Source organism: Rhyacophila brunnea, unplaced genomic scaffold, assembly GCF_057557595.1.
Source record: "Rhyacophila brunnea isolate RB1 unplaced genomic scaffold, BYU_Rbru_1.0 scaffold_2, whole genome shotgun sequence".
In the NCBI taxonomy this organism is placed as follows: Eukaryota; Metazoa; Arthropoda; class Insecta; order Trichoptera; family Rhyacophilidae; genus Rhyacophila; species Rhyacophila brunnea.
The window spans coordinates 35,752,500-35,772,718 of NW_028232859.1; the positions used below are offsets into that span (position 1 = coordinate 35,752,500).

Consider the following 20,219-nt stretch of genomic DNA (forward strand, 5'->3'; position numbering starts at 1 on the left):
GACGACGTTCAGGGTTCATGACAATAATATTGATTCATTTCTTTATCATGATAATATTATCATTACGATTCTGAAATATATACGTAGGTATAAGCTATTTAATTTATACACGATGAGACCTTTCGTCCTTGAATAATATGGAGAACATCTTACAATTACAAATACCAGGAAACTCAGAAATAATTTTCTTTTCTGTGACAAATACATTATCAATTTTTTTTAAATGAGCAATACCTTCCTAAAAATAAAAATAAGATAAATATTACAATATATAGCTATGTAGTTAATTCATTGTTTTAATGTTTTGGCTTGGAACATTAAAAACATTCAATATTGTTTAACATACCTTTTACTCTAAATCGGTGTTTTTAACGTTTTTTGGCATGGTGCCCCTTTTCAGTATAATATCTTTCTGTGACCCTCCTACCCATAATAATTACTCGGAGGGGAAATAAAGAAGCTTGTTTTAAAAAATTCAGTGTTTTTATTATTACAGAATATATTCTTTACTAAAACAATTATAACATTTCTTATGAAATAGGTAGGTATGTATTTTTTTTTAATTTAATAAAATCTTCTTTACTTAGTGTGACTATTGTAAGCTATCATTTTTTTAAAATTTCTAGTAGTTTCAGCGAAATAAAAAGATCGCCACCATTCATGAAATCAGGATGTATGAGCTTTTAAAATCAAATAAATAACCCGGCAATTCCCCGAATAATTAATCTCGATTCAACAAGTTCTAAAGTTACAATTCAATTAGAACCCTCTCACAGAGTTGTGGAAATGTGCTCGCCATTTCACTACTTGTGCAGAACTTATCATTGTTGTATTTACATCTAACTCTCTCTGGGTAAATAATGGAAATCGAGTTAATTCGCGACGTACAATATTAATTTTGAAAAAGTGAGCTTTCCGAGAAAAACGAAAATTATTTATTTACACTTTATGTCGGCTTTCACTTTACATTTTTATGAAACTTTGTTGTAGGTACTTAAATTAATTAGTATTTAAGTAATTATTAGTATTTTTAGTAATTATTAAGTTACTTCATATTATCTCATCACGAAGCTGTTTATAATGCTCAATAGACACACAAAAATCATCTTATACTCTTGTTTTGTTAAGTCTTTCAGTGCTTAAGACGAGCTAGGCGCGTAACCATTAGTTGGACATTAGATATAATTAGCATGATATTTAAATGTGATAATTAATTAGTAATTCTGTCAGCAGTGATTAATATACGTCAATGATGGAAATTGCGTTAACTAATGAATTCTAACATTAATTTTAATATCTGTTTTTTTTCATTAGATTTGATTATTCACATCTTATGGAAAAATGTAAATATTCATATATGCTATCTCAATATAACATTACATAATACTATGATATTTCTCATACATATACTGTAAAATGTTCATATTATGATCATATTATAATAAATGCGTACTTTCACTTATTCAACATTAATAAAATGTATGTAAACCCCTTGTACTAATGAAATGTGTTTAATTTATATACCTAACCATTTTTCACTACATATCTGTTGTTATAAAATGTTGCTTACTTACACAAATAAAATCACATTCACTTAAGGGGGGACATGCTCGTCGAAGGTCAAAATTGAGTTTTTATTGTATATTCAAACCATGATCCTGGACACTCCTTAAACGTTGTAGATAATCTATTTATATAATTTTGAAGCCTTATTATCCTTTATAGTTATTTTAAACATTTGATGACTGCATGAAGTATTTTTGTTACATAAAATAGTATTTTTTTAAACCTCTCGCTCTAATGTTTTAGAATATAGTCATATTTCGGTACATAACTGTGCAGTGGTGTTAAGATTTTTTACATTTATTAATTTTTAAACGCATTTATAAAACCATTAGCATAATTTATTACGAGATAATTTTTGTAAAATATTCACGATAAAAAATTATATTGATAATCTCTGTGATCCCAAATTTGACAAGAATTAGGCATTTTATTATTCAAAAAATCGGCAAGATTAACACATTTCAAGATGATTCTAAAGATATTTATTATAAGCTATGTCTTTGACCATTCAAGTGTGATAAACATCTTATGAATAATGATTGCTTTATAATAATTATTGACCTAAGAATAAGGTAGTGTTTTTTTGAAATACGCCATTTTTTTGTCATTCCCTAGTGGTTAAGCTACAACATACGGCCGTAGCCATAAATTGACAAACTATAATTGAAGTAGGGAGTAAAATGATATTGACGCGCGTGTTTGAACATGTACCGTTTAAAAAAAAATTTAAAAAAATTCGGTTAGGTACATGTTCAAACACGCGCGTTAACATAATTTTACTCCCTACTTTAATTATAGTTTGTCATTTTATGGCTACGGCCGTATGTTGTAGCTTAACCACTAGGGAATGACAAAAGAAATGGCGTATTTCAAAAAACACTACCTTATTCTTAGGTCAATAATTCTTACAAAGCAATCATTATTCATAAAATGTTTATCACACTTGAATGGTCAAAGACATAGCTTATAATAAATATCTTTAGAATCATCTTCAAATGTGTTAATCTTGCCGATTTTTGAATAATAAAATGCCTAATTCTTGTCAAATTTGGGATCACAGAGATTATCAAAATAATTTTTTATCGTGAATATTTTACAAAAATTATCTCGTAATAAATTATACTAATGGTTTTATAAATGCGTTTAAAAATTAATAAATGTAAAAAATCTTAACACCACTGCACAGTTCTGTACCAAAATATGACTATATTCTAAAACATTAGAGCGAGAGGTTTAAAAGAATACTATTTTATGTAACAAAAATACTTCATGAAGTCATCAAATGTTTAAAATAACTATAAAGGATAATAAGGCTTCAAAATTATATAAATAGATTATCTACAACGTTTAAGGAGTGTCCAGGATCATGGTTTGAAAATACAATAAAAACTCAATTTTGACCTTCGACGAGCATGTACCCCCTTAAGAGGCCATCCTGGACTGAAATCGTATGCGGGTTAGATCCGTGTGCCATACTAAACTTATGATTTTTGTTCATGAAAAATATATGTTCACTAAATTTGTAAGTGTAAGTGTATGGTATAAACGGATACGATGCTTATAATATTATACTTTGTGAAAATATATTTATGTGAACAGAAAAGATAAACTTAGTATAGCAGACGGTTCGAAACCGCATACGGTTTCAGTCCATGGATGGCTTATAAATTATATTATGATATAATATTGATTTGGAAAGATAATATTATATTTATTATATTTTCATAATTTAAATTACATCAAATATGAATTCTATTAGTGTTATTATACATTTGCATACGAGTTTTAGAAAATCTCAATTAAGACTATTAAATTTGTCCTTTTTTATAATTATTAATAATTTTTTTATGACACCTAACAGTAATAATATTTTGAAATGCAGTTTTAACCCAATATCATGTATTAAATAGTTTATTTTTAAATCGAATATAATATAAATAAAATAAAACTGTGAAAACCAATAGACACTAGGTTCTCGATATACACGGTTTGAATCTTGAATATCTACTAACGTGTCCGGTGGCAGCTGGAAAACTCAAACAATTTTCATGCATATGTAGTTTCATTTAATTTTAATAGATGTCATTAACAAAGAGTTTTAAATTAAATTATAATTAAAATTTTTTGTCGACTGATAAATTAAATTTAATATTGAATACCAATAATATTTTTATTAATCGCTTATTATACTAATTAATTTCGTATGAGTGTTTAATGCAACTATTCTATAAATAAAGAAGACACCGGAATACCTACTATTTACTTACCAATACTGACTTACTGCACCTACTAACTGACAAATAAATAATAGGTTTGAAGCAACAAATATTATTAAGGAGAGTTTATCTCGAGTCAACATTTCAAAATTAAATTATTATGATCTTTGTAAGATCCATTAGTACTATATACATACTACCATAATTGCAGTACTAATGGTGCTTTGGCATATACCAGTGCTCGACAAACTGTCGGTCGCGAACTACTGTTAACTCGCAGCGGCATTTTATGCCAGCACTCCATTGGCGAACCAAAAGTCCGAGGACAATAAGTAGTCCGATTTGTCTATGCTCTGATACTGATCAAGGAACGAATAAAAAAGTCGAGCTGTCAAAAGTCAAAAGTTGCGATTATCAGAATGTCTTCCGATAATCCTAAAATTTTGTGTTATTTATATGTAGACTTAACTTAAACTTAACTTAAAAACAACACAAATTTTATGTTTTCTTTTATGAATTTCATAAATACAAATAAATAAAATAATTGATAATTCTCTCATTTTCTAATGTGTGAATTAACAAAATAATCAATAAAAATGTTTAAAACAATAACATTTTTTTTTCGTTCCGAATGATTGCGTATTAATGACAAATCGAGTGTACGCAGTGAATGACGGACGAATTCTGGCAACTCGGAGAGTAAAATATCAAACATGTTTGAAATCCAACGAGCCTGGTCTGCGGATTAAAAAGTCCGCAGATCTGAGGTGCTCCACGCGAAAAAAAGTCCGAAGACTGTAAATCGTCTGGCTTGCGTGCCAATGGAGCGCCGGCATTAGGTAGACATATTTTCTTATAGAAATTTGATTCTCAATCTTGGATTCCAAGATCGGATAGCAACATTCCACAGAGTAAAATGCGCAACGAATCACCGTTGTGATGTGGAGTTAGCGGCGATTATAACGAAGTATGCATAATTATAATTATAAATACATCCGATAAATACTAATCGTTTTTATAAGTAGTTTAAATTGTTACGTCTATTTAAAATATTTTAAAAATGGTACGGGGTCTACACAATTGTACGAATGTAAGAATTTGGACAATCGTTATAATGTTTCAAACGATCATTTTTGGTGTATTAAACCTTAATTAATTAAATAATAACAAGAAATAACACGCGATGACAACTCAAAAATCTAATACGATATACCTATGTAAATATTTTAAACATCACTTTCGTGCTAGGACCTAGTGGTTTCTTTTGCGAGTTAACCCATAGAGTTTTTTAGTATATACTTAAAATTTTCAAACATGCAAAAACAAATTTCTATTTACGTGTTGCATGTTTGATGGACTTGTTTGTTTTATTAATAAACAGAAAAAAATAAAATAACCAGATAATATTCCTTTAACATTACGACGCAAACTTTTTGATATTTCGTTGACATAGCTTCTAAAAATCCTCCGAACATTTGATAAATAAACTAAAAATCATGAAAAAATTGTTTTAAAAATATTGATACCTTAAAAGAGTCTCAAAGCCTTGCGATTTTTTTAAGTTCACTGATGTTACTACTAAATAAAAATAATTTTGTTTTTTACCACCACATTATATGTAGGTATAGTTTTTTCTTTAAATTGAATGTTCTAATTTGCTTTACATTTATAGATTATGCATTAGTACAATTTCGTTATATTACCCAGTTAATAAAAATTATGTAGAACAGTAAAAATACTTTAAGAATGTAGAAATAGATATACCTAGTACGTACATATTATTTTTAGCTCACCAAAAATTAAATTACAAAAGTATCTGTCACACTTATTGAGTTTGGAGACCACTGGCATAGATTATGGTAGTTATTACATTTTATTTTATGAATGTACAGCGGTAGTATAATTTTTTAACATGCAATTCATTGTTTTCGCGACTTTTACGTGTACTCCTTATTTGCATTAAAACAGTTATATCTTTATTATAGGTACACTAACAGATAATAAAATATACCTATTATTATGGCTTTTAGGTCGTAAAGTGCCAGATAGATTTAATTACCTCTGCGTGTAAAAGCATTAACATAGAGTATAGACATAGATAATGCTATTATAAATTATTACACGTATCCAGGAGCGTATTGGTTGACTGAGATCGCCCTCGACCCAAAATCAATTTATAACATCGAAAGCATGTTTTTTTGTTAATAAAATATGGGCATAAAAATCAATGAATTCTATCGTCGGATATAAAACGGCTCAGAGGCCAATAAAAGTGTAATAAACACAACACGATAAGTCCCCAAAAATGATGTGATATTATATTTATAATCTACATACCTATTAGGTATTTATTCGTTGCTCACAATTTGCAGTTTTTTACATCTCCGATTTGTAGGCCTACCGGGATTACTACAGTATTTCGCCCGGCCAATCCGACAAAGTAATAACGAGTATTATATCAACCAAAATTTAATATTCATCTAAAAAAATGTACTTCTAATCGCTACAGCAGTAAATTTGACATATATATGTCTTACCGCTTGACATGATATTAAAATTGTGTGCAGAAAATCAAATGGGTTGTACCTACAGAGGCACCCAGCGGAAAAATACTAAGCTTGCAATTTGAGACATTTTTTTGATAATTTACAATTTCAACTGTATTAATTAATAAATATGTATCTGAAAACCATAACCGCCACAAAGGCAAAGCCCTTTTAAAAAATGCGACGTTATACTGCGGACGTGAAGATCTCTTCAAATATTTTTATTTGTATGTATTGTTTTGACTTTGTTTATTTTTCAATAATACCTAAGTAAATATTTATTAATTACTATTTTTTATTATGATTTTACCGAGGCTTTGATTGCGACTCGCTGTCATATCGCCTCTTCTCATCTAGAGGAGGATCCGCCGATCAGGTTCTCACTCCAATTCTGTTAAAGAGCTTTACAATTTTGCCAAGCTCTTCCGTCTTTTCTAACGTCAGGGCACCTTTCAATTCGTCGACATTCTCAAAGTTTTTTGTTAGTTCACCATGCTCTTCTCTCATATGTGCACTTTTTGTTATAATGCGTCAGAGTAAAATCAATCAAAGCGCACGTGGGTGCGTGGCGACTTTAGTCACGGTTATCTGCTCATGAGACAATCCCGGTCAAAAAACTGCTAATGGTTCACACCAAAAATGGGCCCTCGAGATACACGCGATTAAGACCGAGTGTGGTGTGTAGAATTTAATGACGAAATGGTTTAGATAAAGAATTTAAATGATGATGGGCTGTAGTACTCAATACGTACTGTCTATAATTTTGTGATCATCATAATTATAAATCTATTTCCATGTATCTCTACGTACGAGTACTTACGTATGACAATTTTATCGACAGCGTATAACTGAAAATAGAGGTGCATATAGTATGATATGTAACTATGTATGTATATTTTAATTGCACAGTTTTTGTAACGCAGTATAAATAATCAGAAAATTGCTCACCTGAAATATTCCACGCCCCTTCAATTTGATATGCAGCAGTCGCGGCTCCGAATATAAAATCTTTGGGAAACAGCAGTTTTGTGTGATTTTTGACGCCAATCATTGATTCGCTTCTTTGGACACTGTGAAAAAAGGTGTTATACAATATATTATAAATTATCAAATTGTTAATTAATTCACATAACCTATCACACTTTACCGCTATCATCAACTTGTCATTCTGTCATTCGTTTATTTTAAATAATAAGCAAATAATATTTATAACCATTACTAAAATCGATACACACAAGTGATTTTAATACCGTATAAGTGATTAACCCTTAGAATGCTACGCAACGATATATCGTTGCTTTTGATACTGGCCAGAAATGCTAACAACGATCGTCGTTTTGCCTTTGATGCCTAAAATGTTAAGTTAATTTGGGAACATACTACTGCACCAGTGGTACGAAACATTGTTTTATCTATTTAGTTTTATTGTTGTGTAATATAACCCGATTCATATATGTTTTGTGACTGGGTAGGTTTAGAATTTATAACTATTGTATTTTTTTTCATGGCATCACCCTTTTTAAAATAAAAACAATTCCAAATACAAATATCAGTTTACCATATAAAAATTTTTTTACAGTCAAATTCTTGGTGGAAGGACAATGTTTTATTTTATTTTATGCATTTGAAATAATGGGAAAGATTTTTACTCAACTCAGTGTTTAAAGTAGAATGGATTTGTGCTATTTAAAAACAGTTTCATTTATAAAAAAATAATGAAATAAAATCATTTGCAATACATATTTTAAATGTTCTAATAAACAAACACCGTAAAGACCTTTTTCACAAATCACGCATATTGTACGCGATCTTTTAACGAGGCCACCATGCAATTTTTTCCTTTTCAGCCGGGTAGTTTCCTAATTCCACTACTTTATATTATCCCTCGTGTGGAATAACCGATTGTTTCCAACAACTGATAAAAATCAAAACTCTGTGCGCGGATCGTACATTTCGCTCGCTCTCTCGATCGCCCGTATGATAGAGCGAGAAAGAGATATGTCAATTACTTACCTCGTTATCTATTCAAAACGATAAATTAATTACGAAACGTGTTTTCATAATATTCCGATTTCGCAGAATCAATTAGAGTGGTAAGGTGTCTAAAAATAATGCAAAACTTTAATTTATCGACAATTATTGGTAGCAATCCTCGACCGGATTTAGCACAACATCGTAGCAGCCAAAGGGTTAAAATACAGCAAATGTTAATAAAATCATCACTATAATTTTAAACGTCGTCAAAACAAAAAAAAGGTCAAATAATGTTCATCATAGCATCTGTGTAAATTTAAAAATTAAGTACTATTTTTGCTGTCGTAGTATTCTAATGCGCAACTGGCTTTTCTTGCCAGGAGTTTCTGGTTGGATTTCCGGTAAAAATACAAAAATATAATATGTGTTTATCAAGCCTGGGTGTTACCGGAATTTATTTCAGGACTGTAAGGCCGGTTTCAGACGGGACACCGGTGTCGCGCTTGTATATAATAAGGAGGCCTTTGTATTCGAATAAAAGGGTCTTTGTATTATGTTTATGAACGCCTTGAATGAATGTTAATGAGTCAAAGCGTGTATGGTACACTTTTCCGTCGGCCGCTACATTATCAAGCCGCCGATACACATGTTTTTATGACCGCAGCCAGTTTTATGTTCTAATTTATATCGCGAAATCATGCGTTGACTCATTAGCTCTGGGCGTTCATAAATATAATACAAAGGCCTCCTTATTATATACGAGCACGACACCGGTGTCCTGTCTGAAACGGGGGTAATTGGGCATCGTGAGCTATTGTCGTGTAAAAAAATAATCAATTCACCTATAGGTAGTAGATACTGGGATTAGTTAGTTTCAAAATCAGATACATAATATAAACCAGCACTGAAAATGATTTCACCACACCCACTATATTATTAAATAGGTGATATCCTACCCGTAGAAAATATTAGTACGTTGTTCCAAAACTATTTTCTAGCATATTTTATCAAAATAATGAGTGTATTGTTTTATTGCATTAGTTCAAATGATTAATTTAAAATTTAAAAAAGATATATCTACATAATACCTACTATGTAGCTTTATTTGATAATGTTAGGTTACAGTTTTTATATGCAATATTTAAATTCTTTCATTTAATAGTTATTCATTATTACATTAACGCAAGTAGTTAGGACCAATATTTATGTTATCAACAAATCTACCCACTTACTATGAAATTAAATTTACGTACTTATTATAATCATAAAAAATATAATTGATATGTATCTAACAATTACTATCGGTTTTTTAATTTTTTTTTTTTTTTTTAAATGCTTATTTTATTTTAATGTCCAGGGCCATAATAACAATACAACACTATAATATATTGTAATATAATATTATTTTTTTAAGGATTAGAAAAAAATATCGTCATAATGTAATCTGCTACCTACTTATTTTTACTGATTTTTTGAGGATATTAATACCATATATTTATGTACGTCCTGGCAATACTAAAATAATATCACGTACTTAATTAATAAATAATAAGGCAAAAAAATAAGTCCAGAATATCAACTGGTGAGAAACTATAAAAACTCTACACAAATTATTTAGCAAATATTCATGAAGTATAAACTAACATAGGTATACTTACATATAAACACTATTATTACAATATTATTAAAATTCTACTTGCTTTATTAAGAGATAAAAAAAGACGCCGTTTAGTATTTATTGGGGAACTTTGGCAATATTTTAATCCACGTCATATATAATTTATTATTTTTTTAACGTCAACATCGACAAATCTAGTATCAACTAAAAATATCTTAAATTATATTATAAAAAATGCAGTATTTTTCTATTTTTTCCTGTACAATTGTGAAAACAAAAAAAGATTATGTTCGCTTCAATAATAATAAAAAACATCCAAAACAGTTCATACAAAATACCTATTTTTTCGAACTCTTAAAAACAGCAGGAAACACATTCATTTTCGATATTCGTGAATTATGAAAATGAATGAGAAAATTGCATCATTCGTTAGGTAAGTAGGTAAATACTTGATTTTTTTCAGATGTGCCACTTTTTACATACTAATTGATGCGAACCGAGTTATGTTAATCACATAGATTTTAATATACAATAAAAGTTTATTTATTTTAAACTCGTGCGCATAAAAAAATATCTTTTTCCTAACGCCAAAATTAAGATAAGTTTTATTTTAATTGTCAAATGGTTTAATTTGGCTGTTTTTGTATAGGTACCTACCTAGTAACTTTTGAATACGATAGGATGAATTTTATTGTTGTTGCTATATAGCTGAGGTAGTGATGTATAATCAAGTTTAAAAAAATAATACATTCAGGAAATTGGAACGGAACACAATATGTGATCAAGATCATATTAGGCAGATAGTGTAATTTCAAAAATAAGTACCTATATGCCGTGGGGTTACTGCTAAAAGTTGGTAAGTCTGAAAATCATGTCATGGACTAATTGCAATTTGAAAGTTTGACAAGCCCTCTAATATCAGGCATTGTTAACCACCGATTGTTCGGTTATCAGACGAACGCATTACCTTTACGCGACAGTATGATACTGCAACCGTGACGATTATATAGTATAATATTATAGTTTAGAATTGTTCCGTTGCCTATGCAGCGAATTTATTATTGTCAGCTATTTGCAATTCCTTACGTAAACAAACTATTAAACGTCAGAGTGACATTTGGTACTTTAAAAATAAAAACAACGAGTAATAATTATATAAGTAAAAGTGTACTTATAGAAATAAACCAATGGCGCTCCAATAAGCGACTATTTTTCTTGAGTGTGTAATTTAACAAGATAATTAAGAGCTAGTTGAAGAATTTGGGTTAAGTATCTCAAGTTTTGTTTTTGTTTTGTTACGCTAAAGAAGTATAACTTCTAATGCGCGTACATAACGCACACTGAGATATATAGGGTCGTAACTGCAAATAACATGATCTTCAGTAATTTGAGTTTGAATGTTAAATAATTAAGTACAATTTTAATTAATTGCTGTAGAGTGCTGAAAATTGTCCCATGTTAGAAAATATTTTTTTATATATAGACACATAATCCGTTGTTAACTCTGAATACCTAAATTATCGACTGGCTAACTTTTGACAGAAAGCCTACGATGTATTTTTTACTGTAATCATCACCATCCATGTGGGTCATGGACCCCGAAAGTGGAAACTGACAGGACTCTAGCCTGAAGGCCCAAGCTTAAGGGGGCGGCGTGATGGGTCAAACAGATAAGTGAGATAGATAAACAGACATAACAAATTTGCTGTAATAGTAAAAAATCAGCCAGCAGAGCTATTTTACTTTAAGGATATTAACATTTTAAAATATGTGGTTTTGCGATGTATTTTTTGATTATTTCGATAATTCAAGTAGCTGTATTCAGAAATACAAAAAAATGCTAAAATTTCCCTGAATACCCTCAATTTCACCTCGAACAACGTTACCGTAATTATAGCGTCACACTACATTTTAATCTTAGCGATATATAAGGAGCGCGCGAAAGATCCTGGTCTGAAGGCCCCCTTCAGGATATGGGGGCCATGCTGTGGGTCAATGAACTTCTATCAATTGTGTCAATCCAACAAAAACCCGTGGAATAAAAAGGATTCAATCAAAGGAAGTATTTTACGGCCGCTACTGGACACTTATGTTTTAAAATTGTCAATTCTAACTGAGCGAGATAAATCATCGTCATTGGCTTTACACCTTTCATACTAATAGGCCGACTAATAAACGTCTCAAATAATCCTAATCTAATAGGTACGTAAAACCACGTGATGTTAAAATAGATGTAACCATATTTCTTTTATAGTGTTTACTTTACTGTCAATTCATGGTGGAACTGCATTGTATTATTTGTTTAATTAAATAAAAGATCGTTTTTGTACCGGTTTCGTCCTCTTCAAAGGGACATTACATTACTTCAAGAGGACGAAACCGGTCCAAAATTTAATTAATAAAGTGTAATAAATACTATAAAATTGTGTTTTATTTAATTAAACAAATAAATAATCAAATAATATAATTATAATCATATATTATATCAATACTCGTTAAATCTAGTATATTAACTCAAAAGAAACTTTAAAGGAGAACTTCTCGGACATTATAAAGAAGTTTACTACAAATCTTATATTTGAAGACAGAATATGGAAGTAAACCTATTTACTGATGCCCCATTAGTAAGTAAAACAACTATTAGATTTACTCATAAATATAGACCGCGTTTATAGATGCTGTGTTATTCCAATAGGTAAACGCGTTTTTTCAATAATTGGGTGAATTTAAATTCTATCTACAGATTATGTAAAGCCATGTTGACACATTTATTATATGAATATTGGATAATAAGTGTCATCGTTATATTGTAATTTATTTAGTATATTTATATTTCAACACAACTTTTAAAGATATAACATTGAATTTGCGTTTTGAAAGCCATGTTTATATTATTCGGACAAATTTATCTATTTTCTTGTATAATGACTAGATTCAAAAGACTTTTTGCAATAACTAAAACGACAAATAATATTTCGTAATACAATATTAAAATTTCCATTAATTATAAAAACTCAATACTGATGTTGCCTTTGATTTCAGTTACAAATGCATAAAAACTACTTCAACGTAATTTATTATTAAAAGTCATAGGTATTATATTAAAATTTTATTACGTTTGTCAATTCATATTTAATAATAAAGTTGTATTAATAAAAAAACAAGTTTTTTTAAAGAATGGCTATTGTAGAATTCTTAAAAAATAGTTAAAATATGTAAACAGATTCGAAGCAAAGCAATTTTTTGCTCATTTAATCAATATGACGTATGAATATGATCTCGAAATAAGCTACATTACATTTTAAATTTAAACCTATAATTAATATATAATCGACGAAATTTTTTTAATTGCTCGATCCATCATATGATTTTTTTTTATCCAACTGCTAATTTATCAAAAGTCGGTCGAAGAAAGTGTCAGACCGGTAGCATAATTAACAAAACAGTTCGTATTATTGAAAGAACCTTGTATGGAGTCACAAATTTAAATACTGATAACAATAATTGTGATTACAAGGAATCGTCATAGCATTGTTACCTTCGCAATAAGTACGAGTAAGTCTCTGGAAACTCAGTGGAAAGATATAATATATAATTTGTGCAACTGTACAATGCTTTCATTCTGACAATGCTGCTTTTCTGAAACAAGTTTAACGGCCTTACGAATACTCACCATGAGTAACTTTATGCTGAGAGAAGATATGGATGTATGATGGTATTATTTCGTCAGAAATTAGGAGATAATAGAGTGAATTATACAGCCTCTCATCGCATCTACGGTGACGATACAACGTTGTATCTGAATCGGCCACGCTCTGCGTATGCCTCAAAATACTTTTAATCTAGCTTTTAATTTGGCTTCTTCAAGTCAGCCAAATTCCAACGTTCTGGAAGGTCGCTAAATACTAGATATTATGATGAAAATATACAGATATATTTGAAGATACATAGGTACATATAGATAGTGTTATCAACTTGCCATATCTAGCATTTTTCAATAAACATACATAATTTGCAAATCTATCGTTTTTTGACATCGCAAACAGCTTATTTTTTATAATACCACTGTAACGTGATCAAGATTTTTGTTATGCATATATTTGTAATATACTCATAAAATTAATATAGGTCGTCGTCAGAAGTCGATCGCGATGCAATTCTTCGTCGATAGCATCTGTATTCGTGAGTTTATAACATTACATTTTTGTATGTTCTGTGATCAATATTTTTAAACGATTAAAAGATGTTATGTACATAAATAGTTAAAAGTTCTGAATTTAAAATATGGCTATTAGCTTTAATGCTTATAAAAAATGAATATTTAATATTATTGATCTCCAACAAAAAAAGATTTGCAAATTTCTAAATAAAATATAATACGGATAACCAATTAAAATAATTGTAATTTTACCTTTGAAAAACACGCAAAAAAGAAAATAAAAAAATTATGACTGGCAAATTAAAAAAATCTAAGATATTATTTAGTGGACATCTAAATGGTTACGTATAAATGTGAAACATATTGCGTGAATAATTTCAATTATTTCCATATTGAATGTCACGTATAGTTAAGAAAACATTAATGCCTCGTTTTCTCATTTCTGCTTGCGAGCAAGTTCAAACCTCATAAAAATAAACATATTAGTGAAAACCCATACAAACGCAATGTTTGATCATCTAAATTCTAAATGGACGCATCTCAATACTTTGAAACAACATTAAAATACACATTATGAGGAAAACCATGCCAAGGCGATGTGTACTCATTCAAATTCTCGCAACTTATTACTTTCAAAACATAAAATTAAATACACTTTTGTAAACTCACATTAATGCGATAATTATTGCTCATTTAAATTGACGCAAATATCTGATTTCAAAATAGGTAAAATGACAAATAATGATGGCACCCGATCTCAAAACACGAAAAATTATACATATTGTTAAAAATTATACCAATACGAAGTTTGCTAATTTCAATTCTCGCATATCGGTTATATTAAAAGAAATAAAATATCACATATTAGTGAAAAACCATATCAAAGCAATGAGTTCATGACTTATTAATTATAATATGAAACTGGTATGAACCTCGCGATCATATTATGTTTATCCAAAAGAGTTGATCGAAAGACCAAACAAGTTGGCTACATCTGTAAAAAAACTACATTAATTAATTTGATTAAGTGAATTTCGTAGATAACAATAATATTCTTCCTTGACGTTTTTAGCGCAAACAATGCTCCCAAGTGACTTATTTTTGATATTCAGTTTTCTAGTTTGTTTTTATTAATTAGAAAAGTCAGATGTTTTCTAAAAATTAACTTACTTCCAAATTCTAAATGACTGACGGTATCACTGCTCTAAACATAGATCTAAAATTTAACTTAATTTAAAGTTAGTAGAAATATTTGCTATATATAACACAAAATAGCCTAAGGTTATTACTATTATGAGCGAAGTGTGGTAACATAAGTATTAATTTAAGTATAATGAGGTTCTAATTATTATAAGATGGAATGGGCAATGATCATTTTGATCAGCGGCCAAGCACGTGTCGCGTGGCAATGGATGAGGTAATAACTTCTTATCACTGCTCACTTTTCCTACACTTAAATTATACCAGATTACGTGCCTGCATACTATTTCTTTTAAAACATATTTTCTATGTCATGGCTTATAACTTTTGTATACAATATTCATGCATATTTTATGGATTCATGAGTGATAAAAAATACCTATAAAATTGTAAGTACAATACATCGACTTTGTTAATTTCATTTACATATTTTTATGAATAAATTATTTTACCAAATAACATCAAATTCGATAAGTTTGCTTATAAAAATAACACATTTTAATATAATCTGATTTATATACTATATAATTAAATTATACTGAATACTGTAATATACCTAAGTGAAAAATTGACTTCAGAAAAAATGTAAATCTAATTAGATTTGTTACGTGTATTTGGTTTCAATTAAATTTTTAATCATTGTATCTGTATATAGGTACCATGTCTCCCACATCCTAAAGCGCCCCCCCCCCCTACCCATAGCTAAGTTTAACAGTATGTGTGATGCACAACATAAGCGTTTTCAAAATTGTGTGAGGGGCTTTTTTGTAGTTTTAATACATCTACTTGAATTATGGAGTTATCGAGTATCAACAAAAAACAATCAAAAATTGCATCTTACAACCTCGTTTTTTAAATGTTAATAACCCCTTTGTGAAATAGCGCCGCAGGCGACTCTTTCTACTCTTAAAAAAATTTGTGAAGTATGTTTATCTCACATATCTGATTGACACGCCACGCCGGGCCCCCTCTGAGCCCGGGCCCCTAGGCTAGAGCCCCGTCAGACCCCCCCCTTGTGGGGGCCATGATAGGTACACATTATATTTACACTGCTATTGTGTCATTCCATTTACCATTAAGTGTGTATTATAATGTCTAGTCCAGACCAAGATACATCGGTTCAGCGATTATTGTATTCAAACTGTTAAAAACTTGAATCAAAAAACATTTAACATATATTATTCTGATACATTTGTCCGATTATTTTGATACCGATGGAAAACATTGTTGATAAACAGATGTTCTTGGTCTGTGCAAGGCTTAAGTTATCAACTTTCAATTTGATCCACTATTTTGTCATTTAGCATTATGTTTACATCTATAATACTGCTTAAAGTGTGTTACAGAATTAAATGGTGTGGGTATTATGTTACCCAGTTCTAATTTACGAGTGAAGGTAATATTTCACATTAGTTTACAATTACAAAATGTGATACTAAAACTGTGGATGGAAAGTCCAACTCAAAGTCCAATCTGTTTCACAATATGGATGCAAAGGCGTAAATGGGTAGGTACCTACATACTTTATGTCACCAGAGAAAGTTCTACCTTCCAGCGGACTCAAAAATAAATGCCATTCCATGCTATTTTTAGTTTAAAATTTTATGTAATATCATATTTTACAATTGTTTCTCAAACATCATAAACAAACAAAAAATATAAAAGAAATAGTGATACACACACACTGGTATCTAAAAATTTTAAAAAGGGCGCGAAATACTTCTCATCACCACAATCTAACATCAAAAGTAGTAATATTCTTATCATCATCATCAGCTGCAACCCTTTGTGGTTCTTGGCCTCTTCCAAATAATTTATCATCCCGGACGATCCTGTGCCACCGCTACTCCTGTTACTCATATACATAACTTCATTTTCCACTCATATGCATCAATCACAATACCGTCAAATTTAATTGGAATTTCAGACATGTCACGTGAGACATATTTTTCTAAAGACCTTAGAATGAAGAATGTATCTTAATCTCAAGGTATACAAAAAGATATAATACAATAATACATCCTCTTTAGAATTGACAGAGCACAATAAAATTAGATTTAGGTGCATAATATTATGAACTGCAGTAACATACTACACACGTGACTATCGGATATAATTTTAGTTTAAAGTGGACACGTCTATTGTAGCTTATAATAATATATTTTAATAACTATTATAATATTTGTATAAATATTAAAGTGTTTAGGATACTACCTGCAATAAGAAAGTTTGTATGTAAACCGCGCCCTAATACAAATTCTTGTGTCAATAGAATTTTTTCCTGGCAAGTTTTCATATAAAAATGAATAACCGAGAAAGTTTTTTTTTCGGTAAACTAACGTGTTTACCTACCAAATAGTCTTTATTGCCTCGTCTGATATATTTATGTAGACAAAAATTTGAAACACAGACTACAGCTATGTATTCGATTTTGTTAACAACCATATTCCAAATTAGTATTACTTCGCCTGCAGCACTGTTTCAGTGAAATAAATAAATTATATAAACATTTTTTAAATTTAAGGCAGCACATCGCACCCACGCAACTAAACTGCCACTATCCAAAAAACGTCAAACAGAGAAAATCAACTTTGAAGTTTTTACCTTTCGCATTTTTGTACTGTGTTTTTGAAATATGTTTAGATATTGAATGAAGTTTTGACTTGAATTTGATGACTAAGAGATATGAAATTTTAGGTACATATACTATAAACGATAAACAATGAAACGTAGTAATTAACTCAAAACACGTAAATTTGGACTTGTGGCGGTTTAGTTGCGAGGGTACGACATTTGGTTTTACACACATACGGTTGTAGGTACTTGGCGGCAGGCCAGGGTAAAGGTAGACAATAATACATTATAGTTAATCATAGTGTACACTGAATAATTTTTAATTATTATAAGTAGCGGATTAACAATTATTATGCGTCGCAAAAATACTTTTTCAGTAATGTGTACAGTTTAATAGTGTTATATTATTTATTGTTTCATTGATATCGTGGTAGCAATTAAACGGGTCCTCCGATACAATATGTGCTGCAGTGGCGAATAATGTTTTTTGAAAGAAGGTAGGTATGATGTAGAAAATAAATGAAAAAAGTCTTAGGATAGCTGTATTTACAAGATTTTAATTGTAATTTTGTTTCATCTTCAGTAGTTAACTGAACCATTGTAATAAACCATTTCTTATATTCAATGAATAATTCACAAGATTTTGAGAATGTAACATTCCATATATTGAACATACATAACTTGAAAACACCTCAAATATAAACCCACTAGAAAAAATCGTATTTAAAAAAAATACGAAGCTCGACGGGGATTTACACCCGTATTACAACTGGTATCGCCCCAACCCAATTATGCTACAAGCGTCCTGTCTAATTGCGACAATTTAAAGTCAGTCGAGCTTCGTATTTTTTTCAAATATGATTTTTTCTAGTGGATATATTTAAGGTGTTTTCAAGTTATGTATGAACTATTTTACATTTTTAACGAAGATATTTCTCTATAGAAGAATTGAACTTGTGCTAAAAACATCTTCGGCCTTATTGGTAGTCATTCTTATAGCTATAGATCACTGCAACTTAGTCCACTTCGCGTAACATAACAAGGTCAAACACATTTGCATGTAGGAAGGACTATTCTTTGAAAACATGACGTGTTTCAAATGAAGAAGCCGGTAGCGTTAAGATCTCAAGAATAAATCGTATCAAACTACATAATCAAATCATTGGATGATCCCAAACCTTTCTTTACATGAGTTAGTAGAAGATTCGATAGAGTGGGATATGGTATATTTATTAATATATAGATCATCAATTCTATACTTATAGACAGGTGGCTCGATTGGTATTTTTTACGTTTTCAATGTCGTTATCCTATTAAAATATGTTTTCTCTTAAAAATGTAGGCTTTAAATAATCGCCTAGTAAGGAGTTTTTGCCGGCTGTTATACTACGAGTACCATAACATGTATAACATTAGATTATATTTTCTCATTACAGATGAGGTTGGTAATTTCTTTTTTTACGTAGAATACGTCTTTGAAACCGGTCCCATATAGGGTGTCATCTTGCAATTAAGGTGTTAAATTAATAAAAATTTTAACACTACTCAGCAATAACACGTTGGAAAGTCAAATATCTGAAGATATCAAAACGATACACGGATACGCGAGTACGGGGAGGGTGCGCAGTATATCCCAAGATTGCACAATTACTGCAATGGTGAGGTGTCTACGGCTTTGTTCAAATGCGATATGTTTAAAACACGTGTATTTGTAATGATCAGTTATGATTTCTGAAAGTTATAGTAGTTAGAATTGTTAAAAGTGGTGACATATGCCTCAGTCAACTTACACTTCATATCCTGGCTTTATCTTGAACTTATTATAACACCAAACTCTTTATCTTCAAAGCCTTGCTTAATACTTTCAATTCCTTAAGACTGACTGTCTTTCCAGGATATGGAAAGATGAATATACTCATCATACCTACTCACTGGCGATTTCAACGTAGATATCACTAACAACAAATATCGAAGGTTAATCTAAGCCAATATTTCCATATTCATTGCGTTCGACTGCAACTGTCTAATCTAGGCGTATTTCGTATCGTATTTCCCATAATACAGGCATGTACCTACTCAAAATCATGCGGACTTTTATCTTTGGAAATAAATAGATACAATCGTTTCATTTCTCAACCAGTACAGTCGATGTTTTTATATATAATTATGTACAACAGTTTATTAAAATTATTATTTGACACGTTTTACAACATTTTCAACAAATGTCACTCTAACCCAGGGGTTCCCAACCTTTTTGTACTCTAGAGCACATTCTAAAATATCGGTGGGGTGGCGGGCACCACCTTTTTTTAATCGACAAAGTCCTTCCATAACTTCTCATTTTCCCATAATTTATTTTCTGATAT

General features: G+C 30.1%; 1 protein-coding gene across 1 annotated transcript in view; it reads right to left on the reverse strand.

Moving 5' to 3' along the window:
- The window catches only part of LOC147072239 (myrosinase 1-like), a 48,229-nt gene that overhangs the window by 9,539 nt on the left and 18,471 nt on the right, over positions 1-20,219 (reverse strand). The window contains exon 3 of the mRNA XM_085946882.1: positions 7,277-7,398. Within this exon, the coding sequence (XP_085803008.1) occupies positions 7,277-7,398 (122 nt within the window). The remainder of the gene's footprint in view (positions 1-7,276; positions 7,399-20,219) is intronic.